Source organism: Saimiri boliviensis, chromosome 6, assembly GCF_048565385.1.
Source record: "Saimiri boliviensis isolate mSaiBol1 chromosome 6, mSaiBol1.pri, whole genome shotgun sequence".
NCBI lineage: Eukaryota > Metazoa > Chordata > Mammalia > Primates > Cebidae > Saimiri > Saimiri boliviensis.
The window spans coordinates 61,267,120-61,282,727 of record NC_133454.1 but is presented as its reverse complement, the minus strand read 5'-3'; the positions used below and the strand labels follow the sequence as shown (position 1 = coordinate 61,282,727).

General features: G+C 51.6%; 2 protein-coding genes across 11 annotated transcripts in view; one reads left to right on the top strand and one right to left on the bottom strand.

Annotated features, from left to right (window-relative positions):
* The window catches only part of CDON (cell adhesion associated, oncogene regulated), a 104,000-nt gene extending 99,711 nt beyond the window's left edge, over nucleotides 1–4,289 (top strand). For all 8 annotated transcript variants that reach the window (XM_074400825.1, XM_010334382.3, XM_074400831.1 and 5 more), the window contains one exon: nucleotides 28–4,289. In XM_074400825.1, coding sequence (XP_074256926.1) covers nucleotides 28–191 — 164 coding nt within the window. In that variant the 3' untranslated portion in view covers nucleotides 192–4,289. The remainder of the gene's footprint in view (nucleotides 1–27) is intronic.
* A 524-nt stretch (nucleotides 4,290–4,813) lies between these two features.
* On the bottom strand, nucleotides 4,814–14,931 carry VSIG10L2 (V-set and immunoglobulin domain containing 10 like 2). Of its 3 annotated transcripts, XM_039471251.2 has the most exons (12): nucleotides 14,838–14,931; nucleotides 13,134–13,484; nucleotides 12,514–12,789; nucleotides 10,803–11,078; nucleotides 9,940–10,188; nucleotides 9,030–9,290; nucleotides 7,425–7,715; nucleotides 6,727–7,023; nucleotides 5,938–6,060; nucleotides 5,607–5,631; nucleotides 5,450–5,502; nucleotides 4,814–5,301 (listed from the first exon to the last, which is right to left on the bottom strand). In XM_039471251.2, exons 1-12 carry the CDS (start codon nucleotides 14,917–14,919, stop codon nucleotides 5,204–5,206), a joined length of 2,382 nt encoding a protein of 793 aa, XP_039327185.1. In that variant the 5' UTR covers nucleotides 14,920–14,931; the 3' UTR covers nucleotides 4,814–5,203. The 3 variants fall into 3 exon arrangements, with proteins under 3 accessions (XP_039327185.1, XP_074256933.1, XP_074256934.1); XM_074400832.1 differs by lacking the exons at nucleotides 5,607–5,631; nucleotides 5,938–6,060; nucleotides 7,425–7,715; ... (3 more) ...; nucleotides 13,134–13,484; nucleotides 14,838–14,931 and having other exon boundaries at nucleotides 6,899–7,023; nucleotides 9,030–9,309; XM_074400833.1 differs by lacking the exons at nucleotides 5,607–5,631; nucleotides 5,938–6,060; nucleotides 6,727–7,023; ... (4 more) ...; nucleotides 13,134–13,484; nucleotides 14,838–14,931 and having other exon boundaries at nucleotides 9,030–9,309.
* Between the last annotated feature and the right edge of the window lie 677 nt (nucleotides 14,932–15,608).

Sequence of the window (15,608 nt, the reverse complement as noted above, 5' to 3'; positions counted from 1 at the left end):
ATGCTCCCAAACCTTCCTGTGTTTCAGGAGACAGCTGTGCCCATTCAGAAACAGAGAACAACACTGTAAGTTGGAACCCTCTTATTTCGCCACCTGTCTCAGAGGGCTGTGCTGAAAAGACAACATGGTCTCCACCTGGCATTCCTTTAGACAGCCCGACGGGGGTCCTCCAGCAGCCCCAGGAAACCTGAGGATGTGCAAACAACCAGTCATGTTCCGACTGCAAGCCAGTAACCATGTGGAACAGGCCTGGGAGTGAACTGAGCAAAGGACCTTAATTCAAATCAGAGAAAATCATTATTTATTTTTTGTAGTAGTAATGTCATATGAATGTATCTTAAAATGTGTGCCCTTTTATATTATTTATGCCTCAATGTTTTCTTCCCTACTCCTTCCTCGCCCTCAGTAGGAAACAACCTTGTTTTGCGTAGTATTCAGTCACCTGGAGGGCAGAGGGGTCCTTCCATGTTTTCTAACCGCTATAGTGCAGCAAGAGCTCCTCATGCAAAAGATCCCACCTCTTGGCTGCTTCGGCTAGGAGGGCATGCAGGGGCCAATTGGAGGTTGCCACCAGCCAGGTTTTCAGGTGGAAAATGGTCTTTCAATAGTGTATTCTCAGACTTTTTTTTTTTGAGATAGACTCTTACTCTGTCACCCATGCTAGATTGCAGTGGCACAATCTTGGCTCACTGCAACCTCCACCTCCTGGTTGAAGCAATTCTCCTGCCTCAGCCTCCCAAGTAGCTGGGATTACAGGCACCAGTCACCACACCCGGCTAATTTTTTTTTTTTTTTTTTTTTTTTTTTAGTAGAGACGGGGTTTTACCTTGTTGGCCAGGCTGGTTTTGAATTCCTGACCTCAAGTGATCTGCCCACCTCAGCCTCCCAAAGTGTTAGGATTACAGGTGTGAGCCACCTGCCTGGCCTGTATTATCAGACTTTCTGAGAACACTTTGAAATCAACCATAGGTGTGACCCATGTTTATAATAGCAGACCTGGCTGACGAATTTTAGAAGAGTGCCTTCCGCAAAAGTGTTAATGTGACCTGTTGACTTTCTCTCTATCTGTGCGTGGGCACAAGTGATGTTCAGTTCGCTAGGCACTAGTCATAGCAGTGCTGTGGACACAGTGGACTGTAAGGTCTCATCGAATTATGGCAGTATGCAGAAAAGGAACCAAGGCCAGAGAGACAAAAAAATGCCTAATGTCCCACTGCTTTAAAATTAATTTATAAAATGGCCAGGATGGGGCTCTTTTTGTCTGTTTCTAAGAGTAGGAACAAAATAAGACATTAAGTGGTAGCTTGAAGAGAGACACATTTTCAGAAGAAAGAAAGGGGAGGGCTGCAGGGAGCCCGCCTTGGTGGGAGCTCCCCAGTCTGTTGAATTAGCATAGGAGCACGCTCACGGTGCCACGATGCTGAAACTAGTCATCCCCCTCTTCCAACACGGGCAACAGCCTGCAGGTGTGAGTGTCGGAAAAGACTTACTTTGGAAGAAAAGGGTATTTTTCTGAAATTTCCTGATGTCTCTTTCGGAATGTCATCTTGCAAACAGGTACCTAAAGCACTGGTCAGCAGAGCTCCTGACCACGGCTGCCTCTGCATGACAAGGACATTTGCAGCTGCCTTTGGAAGGGTCTTCACATTAAAAAGCAATAATTGTATAAGTGTGTTTCATAGCTTGAGTCAAGCTTTCAAGGATCACTGCTTCCTTTTGCATTATGCATCCCTTTGGGGAAAGAAACAGAAAATTATTCTCTTTATATAGAGTCAAGCAATTCCAGCAGAAGTGAAGAAATGTTACAGGTTCCCAGAAAATTGCAGTGGAATAGAATATAATCCTATGTTAACCAACTTTCTGTATAAATACATCAGTATTCCCTTACATATATGTCTGTATATTTTACGATAGAAACTGTTAGTGAAAATGTGCTTGCTTAAGCTGGGTCACTATGCAAGAGTTACTTCCAGTAGAATGTAGTGAATATAATTCCGTAGTCAGATATTAGGGATGCTGTAGACCCAAATTCTGCATTCCAGATGTCCATGCCTGTAGTATACTGGATTTATTCTTCATGTTACTTGGATCCAATTAGCTCTGGAAGGGGATAGCTGCATCCCTTATTTCTGTGACTATCAAGGACAAAGTCCTAGCACACAGAATATGAAAACATACCCTGTGTTAGCCAATCAAGTTACAGCAATGCTGTCAGAAAGGGAGTTTCAGAAAACTGGGGAGTAAATGTCCGTGGACATTGTGATTCAGGAAACAGGTATATTAGCATGAGCCTTAGGTCATGAACTGCTTTTAAAGATGGAGTTTGAATGTGGGATCTGTCCATGAGGAAGAGAAAATGGCTTTACCTTTAGGACAGTCTCGTTGTGGACTGCTTTATTTATATTGTTAGTAACGCTGTTTTAAGTGTTCTTTTTATTGTATTTTATTTATTTAAAAATGCATTTATATATTGAGAGAGATATATATATATACACATACATATATATATACACATATATACATATATATATATATATGTATATATGTATAATTGCCTTTATGTTTAGGAGGTATGAGTTCTCCCTAAGCGTGAGTTGGCTCTGAACTTTTATGCCCTGCAACAGGCACCCAAACAGTCCTACCTAATGTCACTGCGCCAGGAAATGAGAGGACATAGTACAGTGTGGGAGACGGCATTAACATGTGTTGAATAACTACTGTGTACCAGGCACTGTGCTCGGTGCCTGTTACTGTTAACTCATTTAATCCTCACAATAAATCTACAAAGTTGGTGTTAAAATCCCCAAGTCACACGGTGAGCCATGGGGCCTGAATCTGAACCCAGTTTATCTGGAGCCATAATCTGGGCTCCTCCCATTTTTCCATACCACTTTCCAAAAGCATTGCCTTTCACTCTTTGGATGGAACCAGTCCCATTCCATATGCTGTGAGCTGCCCGTGCCATGGAATTCCTCCAAGGCTGCAACTCTGTAGCCAGAGAGGCTTCCTTCTGGCCTCCACGGGCAGAGCTCTACTTACGACTTCGTCTTCTAGGAGTCCACATTTCTCCCCTTGATGCCCCCGGTCTGTCATCCCCACCTGGAAATTTGATCTTGACTGCACTGAGTGATCATGCATGAAATTGGTCAAGCCTCTTTATGTTCCTTCTCATCCAGAATTCTGTGTGATTGTTTTAACACTAAACTGCCCCACTCCCACTGTATCGTTTCACTGTCTCCTTTTAATGCTTTTCTTTCAGGTAGGCACTGACAGTCTGGTGACAGGTGCTGCCAGGGTGCAAGTTAAATTGCAATGTTCTACACCTTTTCAAGTGTTCTTAGCAAAAGCCTTTCTTTCTGGGTTTTGTTTTTGTTGAATGAGTCTAAGAAGACCAGTGCATCCATCTTTGGCTGATCATGCCACAGATCTCATTCCAGCTATATTACTGCCAAGAAGTTCAGCTTATAATGGAATTTCACCTGTGTTGCTCTCTTTTAAAGTAATGACTTTGAGATGCATGCTTTGTGTCATATTGAAAAGTATGTTTTATTTTCCTTTAAGTTGTAATATTATGTGTGAAACTGTACATATTTTAAATGATGTAGCTTTGGCAGGTTTTATTTGGTTGATACGATTTTATATTAAAAGAGAACGCTGCTTTCATATAGCCTAGCCCCTAAAGGTGGGGATACTCCCTGTTTGTACAACGCTGCTTATAGTTTGTGATTGGGGTGGGTAAATGTCTTCCTCTGAAATTCTTTGGAACCTCCACCCCTATCCTTCACGGAAAATCCCCTGTGCACACCCCTTCTGTTATGACTGCAGAGATTGAGGCCCTGAAGGAGCAGGATCTTGGGCAGGTGTTTTAGGGGAGGTTGAGAACATACCTGAGCCTGTTTGGAGATGGGGCATTCTCTCGGGGCAACTTTGCATTTCTTTGGAAGGCAGGGAGGTGGGTAGAAGAGGAGCTTGGGAGGATGAGGAGGAGCAATCTCTTCTCACACATTGTCTACTTTTACCATTAACCTAGGGCCACCTTTTTATGAACTCCAGGGTAGAAATTTAGCCTCCTTTTCAAAAAGTTTTGTTTTATTGCCCTAAGAAAATACACATCTCTAGGCTTCTGTGACCAAAAAGCCAACAAAGTCTTTTGCATCGGATATGGCCTTTTTGTATTTTATTTCGCATATTTAAGTAGCCTTCCTTCAGCCCTAGCCCCAGTCCTGAGAGCTTTGAGGGTTGCCGAAACCCCTTATCTAATAAAGTCTAACTCTTTGAGAACCACAGAATCTTCTTAAGCTTCTCAATTTTCTGTCTCCTTTGAGGCGCAATTTTCCTTGTGCTGGCGGGTCACCCGTTGACTTTCTTGCAGTTTCTTCTCGTCTGTGTCTCCTGCAGAGGTGGCTTGGAGTCCCAAGTCTTCAGTTCAACAAGCATTCATTTGTGTTTCCACCCAGATTTTGGACACACAACACACACACACACACACACACACACACACACACACACACTCTTGAAGCTAGTGAGTCATGCTGGCAGCTGACAGTGTGACTCTGGAATAGCCCCGGGGCTCTGTGGGCCAGCTCCCCCAGCGTGGGGGCGGGAAGCCACATCTGCAGTTCCTCTGCTCCGGTCTTGTGGGCTGGGACTCCTGGAGTCGGACCACTGCAGCGTCAGTGATGTTTCTAAGCTATGGTTGAGCAAATGAACACGCACCTACACACCTTGCTTCTTCCCACTAGCCAGACCTGGGACCCAGCAATCGGCCGCTCTCTGTGGGAGCTGCAATGGAAATAGCCCTCTATTAGTGTGGCATCAGCTATGATTTATTTAGGAATTGCTCCATTCACAGACTTTGTTCTGGAAGCAGCTGGTTTGCTCATACTTCTCTAGCAGCAGAAACAGTTCCCAGTACCATGGCTTTCACCTGCCCTCAGACACCCAGCGATCCTTCTGTCCCAGCTGTGGGTCCTCCTCCTCATCCTGCCACCTCTGCCTTCCACAGGTTGGGCCAGGGCTTCTCTTGTAACCGTGTCACTTAGGGGCACTGCAGCTGGGCCTTGCACTGGTCATAAAGACTGGGTATTAAGTGAAGTGGTAGTTGGTGTCTTAGCTACCTTGGTTTCATGACAGTCTGACAGAAGGGCTCTTCCCAAATCCCACCTGGCCTCCCTAAGCCTACTTGCCTCATCCTCTTTGGGCCTCATGGTGTTGCAGTCACGGTGATGGTGACATTCACTGGAGCATCTGTGGTTTCGTGTGCAGGATCCAAACCTGGGGTGGTGGTTGGTGTTTCAAGGCCTACAAAAACAGATGTGGGCAAAGAACAGAGAGATGCCTTGGGAGTGTCCAGATGTTCCCAGAGCTTAACAGAGTGCAAGCGTCACACTCGGCACTCAGCACTGGTCTCCTTGCACATGAGTTGTCTTTTTCCAGATAAAGTGCTTACCTGCCTGTGCCTCAGCGTCTTCTCTTGAACCCCTCTGTTGGTGCCTTTGCTCCCTGAGGGTGAAGTGGGAGAGTAAAGTTAGTGGCAACTCACTTCCCTTTCCTTGCCAACTGGAGGAAAGCCCTGGCCCCCAGGATGACTGGGGTTCCACACTCACATGGGAACAAGCAGTTGACCAAGGCCTGTAGGAAATAAAAGAAAAGGAGCATTACTTGGCCTTCCCAGCAGAGATCCCAGGAGAACGGCCCTGTCCTTCTCAGTGGGCTCTGTACTAGGGCCTCAGGAACCCAGAAGGGGATGACCCCAGGTGCCTGGGTTGGGGGTTAGGGGTTGGAGCCCCGAGTGGCAACATCTAGCACTGGAAAGAGGGTGAGAATTCAGGAAGAGCCTCGATTCTTCACCCCCGGGAGTGCTGCATCTCTCCTTTGGATAGATCAGGGCTTGGCCCTTGGGTGGTCAAGCAGCCTCTCCCTTCCGATTACACTCACAAGGGAAAGTCTCCGGGTGCCGGGCAGCATACTGGAACACCAGTAGAGAGGCCACCGTGGCCACCACCATTCCTGTGCCTGCTGCACCCAACACCGCTGGATAGGCGCTGAAGGGGGGGTCCGCTAGGAGGGGAGAGCACAGGTTACACGGTTTAGAGCCTCTGCAGAACGTGGGCCACAGTGGCTTGTAGAGAATCTCTAGGGTTCTGGAGAAGTGGTGCCCTGCTCATCCAGTTTCCCCTGCAGCTGACATGGGAGACCCAGAGAACCCGAAGATCAGGTGTCTCCCAAAGGTGGTCCTCTGTCTGCCTAGTGCTCTGGGTTTGACTCCCCAGCCAAATCCCCTGTTTCTGCTGCAGAAGACAAGAGGCTGGTTATCTTGGTGGCTTGGGGCTGAAAGGAAGTATGCCATAAAAGAAGGAATTCCCAGGGTGGAGACAGGGTGGCAGGAAGCTGAGAGCCTGCCTGTAGCCCTGGAGGGGAGACTGAGGCACAGAGTGGGCTCCTGTTCTTAGTCACCAGCACCTTCCCCTTCCTCTCTATTCTGATCACATGAATTAGGGTTCCTAACCCTGAGCCTGGAGGCTCCCAAGCCCTGCAGGGAGGGACGGGAAAGAGCAATGGAGATTATCTGAGGGGAGAGTAGAGAAGAGGACAGGCTAGGGATGGGAGAATTCAGCAGGAAGGGCACAGAGGAACAGAGGAGGGGATGCTCTGTGAAGAGGAGGATGAACCAGGGGCCAGTGCTTTGGAGAAAAGGTGAGTCCCTCCCTGGTGCTAGACCGGCACCTGGTATCTTCACCTCAGAGGGATGTCCTGCAGTGTGGTGATTCAGAGCCAGGATGCGGAAGGCATAAAGGACCCCAGGGTCCAAGCCTCCCAGCCGCCGGCCTCGGCTCTCCGGCTCGATGTCACTAGCTGCTATCTCCCACGCCCCAGCTCCTGGGCCCAGGGAACTGGCCTTCCGCTGCACCAGGAAGCCCGTCAAGTTCCCAGGGCCTGCGATGGCCCATTGAAGCTGCACCTCCCTCCGGTGCCTCCCATAGGTCAGGCGTCTGATGGTGACATTGGGAGGAGCTGGATACCCTGGGTGAGGGTGGGGACACAAAGGGGTACTGTATACCTACAAGCACGTGTGCTTGTCCCCTCAGATTTGCTCCTGTTGAGAGGCAGCCTGGCAGTGTGGAAAAGGCACCGGATTTGCTCTGTAGACCTGAGAAGCCGCTGTCTTCTCCTATCATTTTTCTCATCTATAAAATGAAAGGGAGGCGATCCTGCCTGCATGGAGTTCTACTGGCCTGATTTGAAGCGTGCACCAGATTCAGGCACGCGTTGCCCATCTAGCCCTTGAGTCCTGCCGATGCCCAAGCTCAAGCTTCCACATTTTGGAGCAGGGAATTCCTGTGCCTTTCCACTTAAAGCACTCTGTGGCTGCAGGTCTCCCAGCCCTCACCTCACCGCACACACGCACTTCTCCCCTTACTCACTCAGGACTTCCAGCAGCACGCTCCGACTGCTGTTGCCCACGGCGTTGTGGGCCACACATTGGTAGGTGCCCCTGTGGCGTGTCGGGTCAGCATCGCGGATGCCCAGGCGCAGCTGGGTGCGCTCAGGGTGCAGCATGAATCCCAAAGTGCCCGGCTCCACCTGCTGTTGCTGAGGTCCCAGCCAGAGGAGCTGGGCAGGTGGTGTGCCCTGCCGGAGAGAGCACTCCAGCCAGGCGTCTCCCCCCTCAAACACTGACACCCGGGGCTCAGCCACGTCCAACTGTGGGGCTTCTGTGGGAACAGAGAGGATGAGGCTGGAGCAGGTCCCCTGTCTCTGGCTAGTGGGAGGGCTTGGGGGCAAGGTGCTGGCCAGCAGTGGAAGGGATGGAGCGGGAGTGCTGCATTGACAGTGATGCTTGTCTGGGGCCAGTCTGCCTTTTCTTCAGGTTCCCATTCAATGCCAAGTTCCTGTCACAGTGTGCCCCGGGGTTTGCTGATATATGATAAAATCAGCAGTGTTTCTCCCTGCTCCTTCCCTGCCCCACCCTAGACTCAGCTCCTGCAGGCAGCGGCCCTGCCTTACTCTTCTCTGCATGAACCGCCCCCTTGCAGCACCTGGCCTCCCTCCCCTTGGTGGCCCCCCACCTCCTGGCTGGCTCAAGGCCTAGTGCTGGGCCCATAGCAGGTGCTCAGATTTTATGGACTGACTTATTAAAGACCCAGGCTCTCAGGTGTCAATGAATCTCATTCGATGGAATTTCCGGTCCTGAGACTGAGTAATAGGGAAGGAAATATTTGGGGTTGAGGCCTCCTTAGAGCCCTGAGAACACGCTAGTCACCAAGACTTTGGAGACCAAGAGGTAAACCATTCTGTGAGAACTGTTGTACATGACAGCTTCTCTGTTAGCTTTTCTCACTTTTTTTTTTTTACTTTGATATTTAATTCTTTTTTCCTGGTTGCAGTAAATAGATTGGAAGAGCCAGATGAAAACAAGGAGGAACCAGACCAAAAACAAACTGAGTAAGAGAGGTAGAGAGAGACCTGACTTCTGAAGCATTAATGCAAATTAAGAATAGAATCAGGCACCTCTCTTACGCAAATCCATGTAGTAAGTGAACAATCCAATATTGCAGTGACCAGCCACTTCCATATGAGCACTTGAGACATGGCCAATCCGCATCGAGATGTGCAATAATTATAAATATACCAGATTTTAAAGACAAGAGAAAAAAGAATGTAAAATATCTCATTAATAATTTTTTATTATTACATGTTGAAATGATAACATTGGATATATTGAGTTAACTAAAGTGTTTCACTTGTTTCTTTTTTTAAAAAAAGTGGCTGCTAGAATAATTTAAATCATATCTATGGCTCACATTGTATTTTTGTTGCACAACTCTGACCTAGCCTAACCCCCTCATTTAATGGATCAAAGAAAACTTGAGTCCCTGGGAGCTCAGCTCCTACCTCCTAGCTTTCCTGTCCGCACTGACTCCCTTTCCATGCCAGCACAGCCAGCCCCACAAGATCACTTTATCCTGGTTCCGAAGGCTTGCTCCTCCTGTCCCAGCCCCAGAACAAGCTCGCTAGCCCCTACGCACCCAGCCGGAGGTGGCAGTGGGGATCACGGGTCCTGAGCAGGTGACTGCCCCGGCAGGTGAACTCTCGGCCGGCCAGATCTTCCTGGGCCTGCAGGAGGTGAACAGCCATCGAGGAGCTGCTGCTGCCCAGGGGCTGCTGCTGTTCATCAAGCCAGCTCAGCGTGGCCGGGGGCTCGCCGCCAGGCCACTCACAACTCAGCATGATGAACTGGTCCCCCATCGTGGCTGTGCTCCAGCAGGTTGGCCTCCCGAGAGGCTCCCCTGGAAGGAATGATGGCTCCACATGGCCCCGTGGAAGGAGGAAGGGCTTGGCAGGTCCACCCTATCCCCCCTCCTTCATTTCTTCCTTCACTCCCTCCTTCCTCCATTACTTTGTCACTCACTCAGTCATACACTCATCATTTATTGATGGCTGCTCATGTCTCAGGGAAATGGTGGGAATAGACACTAAACAATTATGATTTGATGTGTGCTAGAATACAGACAAACTCTCTGGGGCTTCTGCAAAGAGGACAGGATGACATCTGAACTCTGTCTTGGCTGATGGCTGGGAGTTTCTCTCTGGGCACTTGGTGGAGAGAATGCTGAAGGCAAATTTCAAGCCCAGCAAGTGACAGAGCAGCAGAAGTACATGTAAGGCGGCGAGAGCCTGCTGACCCTGCGGGCAGGGACAGTGGGGAGGTGTCAGGGCTTCAAGCCCGAAGTGAGGAGGACAGAGCACGGTGTGGATGGGAAAGCTGGGAGACGGGCGCTGAGTGCTAAGCGCTGCCCACTTCCTTGTTACATGGCATGTTTTGGAGCTTGCGGGTCTGGAGCATCACCCACGTCCCAGGCCCCCCGGCTCTCCCGTGACCTCTACCCACACTCTGCCTGGAATGTCAGAGCCCTGGGGTTTCCTGTGTCCACTCACAGAGCATGACCGTGCAGAGGGCAGATGGTGCCAGGGCTGGGTGCTGGCCAGTACAGGTGAAGACGCTGCCACTGGGGAGCTGGGTGGCTGCATGACTCCAGGTGATGTTGCTGGGGGCAGTAGGGCCAGGTCCCTGGGGCCCTTCCCACTGCAGCTGGGCAGGTGGAAGCCCCCCAGGCCAGGTGCAGAGCAGAGTCACAGCCCCAGGGCTGGGAAGCACTGCACAGGAGGGCTGCCCCTCAGGGGGATCTGGATGGGGAAGCAGGCGAGGCGGGGCTGGAGCAGACTCCACTGCCAGTGCCCTGCAGTCCCCAGGCCCAGGCAGTGGAGTCTGGAAGCCTGGGGTGTTAGTGGGTAGGGGAGGAGGGAGAAGTGGGTGAGGGGGAAAGATTGAGTCTCTCTGAGGGGCTGGTGAGGAACAGGCTGAGCTCTCAGGTCAGGGGCAGGAGATTATGGGGTGTACAGGAGTTTGGGAGTCCCCAGGGAATCCCAGAGGCCCCTTGGAAGGCCCCATCTCCCATTCTCTTCTTTGCCCCAGGCACCCCGGAGCCACACACCTTGCTTCACTGCCATCGCCCTTCTCTGTGCCTCAGTTCAGTCTGCAGGGCCGTGGGAATAATCACTTCGTGGTGGGGGCTATGCAGTGTCAGTAGCTTCCCCCTCTCCCTTCCCCTTCCCACAGTTTTCTTATCCTCTTTCCCTGCCCTCCAACTCCACTTGGTTTGGAGACATCCCTCCAGCAAGAGCAACTTAGATACACCTCTCCACAGGGCGGCTGGATCCGCCAGAGAACAGGTCCACAGAGATTCCAGCGTGGGTCACCCCCAGGCCAGGGCTGGATGTCACCTGACCCCCATACTCACAGTAGATGGTGAGCTGGACAGTAGTCTGGGTGCGGGTGTCCAGGTAGCTGTTGCGGGCCAGGCAGGTGTACAAGCCCGTGTGGGCACGGCCAGCTCTGGTGATGACATAGGTAGGTCCCGTGTGGACTTGCGTGTGGTCACGGAGCCACACATAGTGACTAGGAGGGTTGGAGGCAGCCAGGCAGCTCAAGGTCACCTCTTCCTTCTCACTGGCCCAGAAACCCTCCTCCGTGAGTCCCAGTGGCTCCACAGTGATCACAGGCTTGTCAGGACCATCTGGAGAGCAAGGAAGGCCCATTACACCTCCCCAACTTCATTCATTAATTCATGCACATGTTCATCTCTGAATGTATGCATGCATCAAGCTTACAGGCATGTAGTATGCACCCATCCCGTGTCCACCCTGAGGCTAGGCCCTCCAGCAGCTCAGAGTCCAGGGGCCGTGGGCACAGTCCAGGGTACTCAGGGCTTGTGTGTGGAGGTGAGCGCCCTGGGCTGTGGGGGCTTCCCCGAGGGACTGCTGAGTTGGGCCGAGGTGGGGCAGAAAAGAGATGGGGGGCAACACTCCCCATGTGCCTGAGACGGAGGGCTCTTGGCAGCAGACGTGCGGCCAGCGTAGACTGCAGAAGTAAGACACCACAGTGGGACGATGCCCTGAGCGCCACCCCTCCTTTCCCTTCCTTAGACTCCAGCTTCCCCTCTCTCCTGCGTTCCAAGCTCAGGGGCACCATCGTTGAAGCCCTCCCTGACTCCAAACGAGTTCTGAATTCTCTGCCTGCTTCCAGTCTGCTCCTGCCTCTCTCCCAAGAACTCTCCTGCTCTCCTGCCTCCTCAGCAGGCTCAGTTCACAGTTTCCACAAACCGCCACCGTGGAGACGGACAAACAGGACACCATTCATCCTTGCTCCTTAAAATGTCTAGGGCCAGCACTGTCCAATAGGCAGATGCCAGCCATAGACTTTTTAAATGTTTTCTAGTAGCCAAATCATAAAAAGTAAAAATGACCGAGCCCAATCAAGTAAAACACAAAAACAAAACCCACCAATTGGTTTTTACTTTAGGGATATGTTATATTTAACCAAATAGATCCAGAACGTTATTTTAATATATAATCAATGTAAAAGTTACTGATGAAATATTTTACATTCTTTCTTTCAAACGAAATCCTCCAAATCAAATGTGCCTTCCATGCCTGCAGCACAGCTCAGTTTGGACTGGCTCCATCTCAAGTGACTGAAGACACACATGTGTGGCTGCCATATGGGACAGCAAGCTCCAGGCCACCCTGGTTTTCATCTTTCACCCAGGGCTCCTGATTTCTGACTTCAGGCTTGCTGCCCTCTCCTCCCACTGCAGCCCCACCCACTGTCTCCTCGGGCTCTGTTGGTTTCTGAGAGCCCTCCAGGCTCAACCTAAAGGCAGACTTTCCAGGCTACCTGTGAAATCCTGGGTGAAACTGTAAGCATGAACGTATGCACATTTTCCTGGAAAGGGGTGTCCGTGACCTTAAAAAGGCCAACATCCTGGAACTAGAGCCGCACTGGGCAGCGGGGGCATAGCACCCATTACTCTTCCCTGCTGGAGTCTTTTAGAGGGTGGGGCACTCCCACAGTGGAGGGATTTGGGGAGTTCTGAGGTGTGGCAGGCCGGGTGTGGATGGGGAGATGGGTGTCAGCCCTGACAGCAACCCCACACCAACAGTCTGACTCACAGATGACGTCCAGGAAGGCGCCTTCACTGCTCAGCCTGTTCACGGAGTTGCGAGCGCTGCACATGTACCAGCCCAGGTGTGTCCGGTTGACAGGGTCCAGCTGGAAGAGTGGCTCCGTGACCCCCACCAGGGCCTCTCCAAGGCCTCGGGATGCCTGATGCTGCCAGGCAAAGGTCACGGGCTCTGTGCCCTCCCGCACTGCACACGTGGCCACCACGGAGGCTCCCTCCACGGGAGACGGGTTACTCAGTCGCACCTGAGGCTTGGACACCGGCACTGGCCAGAGGAGGGAAAGGCCCAATGTGTTATTACAGACCCAGGCCGTGCCCAGCTGTGTCCAGCGCCCCCACCCCTGCTGGCTGGGGACTCACCTGCCCAAACACCCTGAGCATCCCTTCCTTATCACCCCAGCATTTTTCAATCTCTGGAGCGGGACACCCTTTAGAACCCGGGCCGGGCCCCCCCATACACACACACACACACACACACACACACACACACACAGAGAGAGAGAGAGAGAGAGAGAGAGAGAGAGAGAGAGAGAGAGAGAATGGGCAGCACACATGCAGAGAAATCCAAAGCAGCCCGAGGACCAACTGCAGCCCAGGCCAGGCCCTCACCAAGCACAGCCAGCATAAGGTGGGAGTAGGTGGTGTGCAGCTGGCCGCTGGCCACGTGCAGAACCTGGCACAGGAAGTGGCCACGGGCACCCTCGCGAAGCTCCTCCAGCACCAGGCTGCTGTTCCTGAGACTCACGACTCCCAGAGCTGAGGCTACAGCCTCCACCTTGGACATGGCTCCATCCGTGATGGCCACCGGCCGGGGAACCAGGGAGCCCAGAGGGGTGAAGCTCCAGAGGACCAGCAGTGGGGCAGGCCCGGAGCTACAGGCCAGCTCCACGGAGCCGCCTCGCACTCCCTGGATGGACACCACCTCCTCTACAGGGGAGTCGGTGGTCAGGTGGGGCTGGCCTGGGGAGAGAAGGGACACAGCAGGACTTCTGGGCTGCTCTGGGCTCTCCTGCATTCCCTGCCATGCCTAGAGCCTCTCTTTTTGGTTCTGCAGTCCCAAGAAAACCAAGCAAGATTCAGGAAGTCCACATAAAAGCATTTCTGGAATTGGTGGGCAAGAGACAGTTTCTGTGGGAGCCTCTGGGGTTTCCTGTTTGGATCACTGAAGCAGGGGTTGACTGAAGTCAGAGAATGGACTGGAGCAGAGATCCCCACACCTCATGAGTCACCAGATCATTCAAAAGGCAGATTTGTGGGCATCACCCCAGACTATCGAGTCAGACACCCCCAGTAATGGTGAGAGGGTCAGAGCCCAGGAATCCATAATTGTAACAAGTGCCCCAAGATCAGTCTGATGATCAGTCCTATGACGATGGTGACCCTGGAGACCCTGGAGATGATGACGCACATGGCCACTGGCAGTCAGGGTCTGGAGTTCCCTGTGTAAGGATTCCAGGAGGGTCCCAGTGCTCGAGTCCCTGCTCTAGTCCCATTGCAGCAAGCGAATAGGACACCGCCTGCTTCAGCCCATCCAGCATTCATTCAACTAAGTATAGAGTGCCAGGATCACAAGGACAAATGAGCCCCCCATCCCGGCTCTCATGGAACTCCCCGTTTACCCGGGACCAGCCATTAAGTAGTTCTTGTGGAGTAAGTCACTCAACAGGTGTTCTTGGCTTAGGGCCCAGCCCTCAGTCCCAGCCTAAGTCCAAGTACCATGTTCTCCGCTGTCCCCTCGCATGTGGCCAGGGTGGGCCTCATGCCATAAAGTGCTGAGGGCCTCAACAAATTTGCATGAAAATAAGCATCTAGAAGGACAGCCAAGCCACTAGAGTAATTCACACTAGCTTCCATTTCCTAAACGCTTCCTTCCTTCCAGGCCCTGGGCTCTTCACATGCACCGCCTCTCTGCTAAAAATATGTAGCCCAGAAACCAATTTTTTCCAACCCCACAGACATTGCTTTGGCCCAAGATGCCAGCATCTCTCACCTGGATTACTGCAATGATCTCCTGATTGCCCTCATCCCCCTCGAAACCAGGGAGCTTTCTGAAACCTAGGTCTGAGCATGCCACTCGTAAGCTTAACACCTCTCAAGGTGGCTTCAGCTTCTCAAGGTAAAGCAGAATGCTACCACCTACATGGCACATAGTGGTCGCCCAGGGCTCGCTAGTTAAATGCCTAGCTGATGAATAACTGAAGGACTTCATGGAATGGCCATGCAAGCACAAAAGGAGAATCCCTAAGGAAGAGGCAGGAATAATGCGATGGGAGTGGGGAATGAACCCCCTGGGGGGATCTGAGTATCACTTACCTGAGGCCCTCAGATGTAGAAGGCAGAGGCGTATCAGCAGCAGGAGGCTGACCGGTTGGTGCTGGGCCCTCTGACCCACCATGGCCCCATCTCCCTAGTGGCCTGACTTGTGGGCCCCTTCTACTCAGAGCAGAGCCCAGCCTTAGGAGGATGGGGGTCTGGCTCAGGTTGCCAACTTCAGCCCTGCCCACGCCTCCACCCCTGCTCTCCTGTTACCCTCAGTGCCTCGATGACTCGTGAATTATTTACCAGATGATTCACTCCATCCATAATGCAGAGCTGGGGAGGGCAGGATGTGACTGGGGCAGACCCAGGGGAGAGGACCACGAGCTTCCTGTATTTTCATTTGAAGGATATTGTAAAATGAGAGTCAGTGGACAGAATGGAGAAAGTCCCCTAAACTCTTCTGGTCCAATCACTGGAGGCCCAACCAACGACTCCTGACCACAGGGGCTGTGAGGTGCAAACACACCTTTCAGTGCAGCGGCAGGAGGAGCTGTGGAGTCAAACACAACCGGGTTGGTGATAAACTGAGAAGCGAGAAAGTTTCCCAACCTCCCTGAGCTCTGGCTTCCTCACAGATAAGTGGGATAATAACACCTTCTTTGTTGTAAAGAGTATATTGTGAATATCAAATGACAAAACTTAAATTAGCATACGGGGGCTTTTGGGTGCTGAAATGTGGTATTTCTTGAATCAAGTGAGGGTTACAGTTCTTCAAGCTGTACATTTATTTTTTATGTACTTTACGAATCTTTGATGTAATTGTTC

Bases quoted from the DNA above. Each gene is read 5' to 3' on its own strand.
- VSIG10L2 (XM_039471251.2), bottom strand. From the start codon at position 14,919: ATGGTGGGTCAGAGGGCCCAGCACCAACCGGTCAGCCTCCTGCTGCTG. The intron at 9,291-9,939 runs GTGAGTGGACAC...CATTCCTTCCAG, and splicing joins CCTCTGCACGGTCATGCTCT to GGGAGCCTCTCGGGAGGCCA. The intron at 5,302-5,449 runs GTAAGCACTTTA...CTGTTTTTGTAG, and splicing joins AGACGCTGAGGCACAGGCAG to GCCTTGAAACACCAACCACC.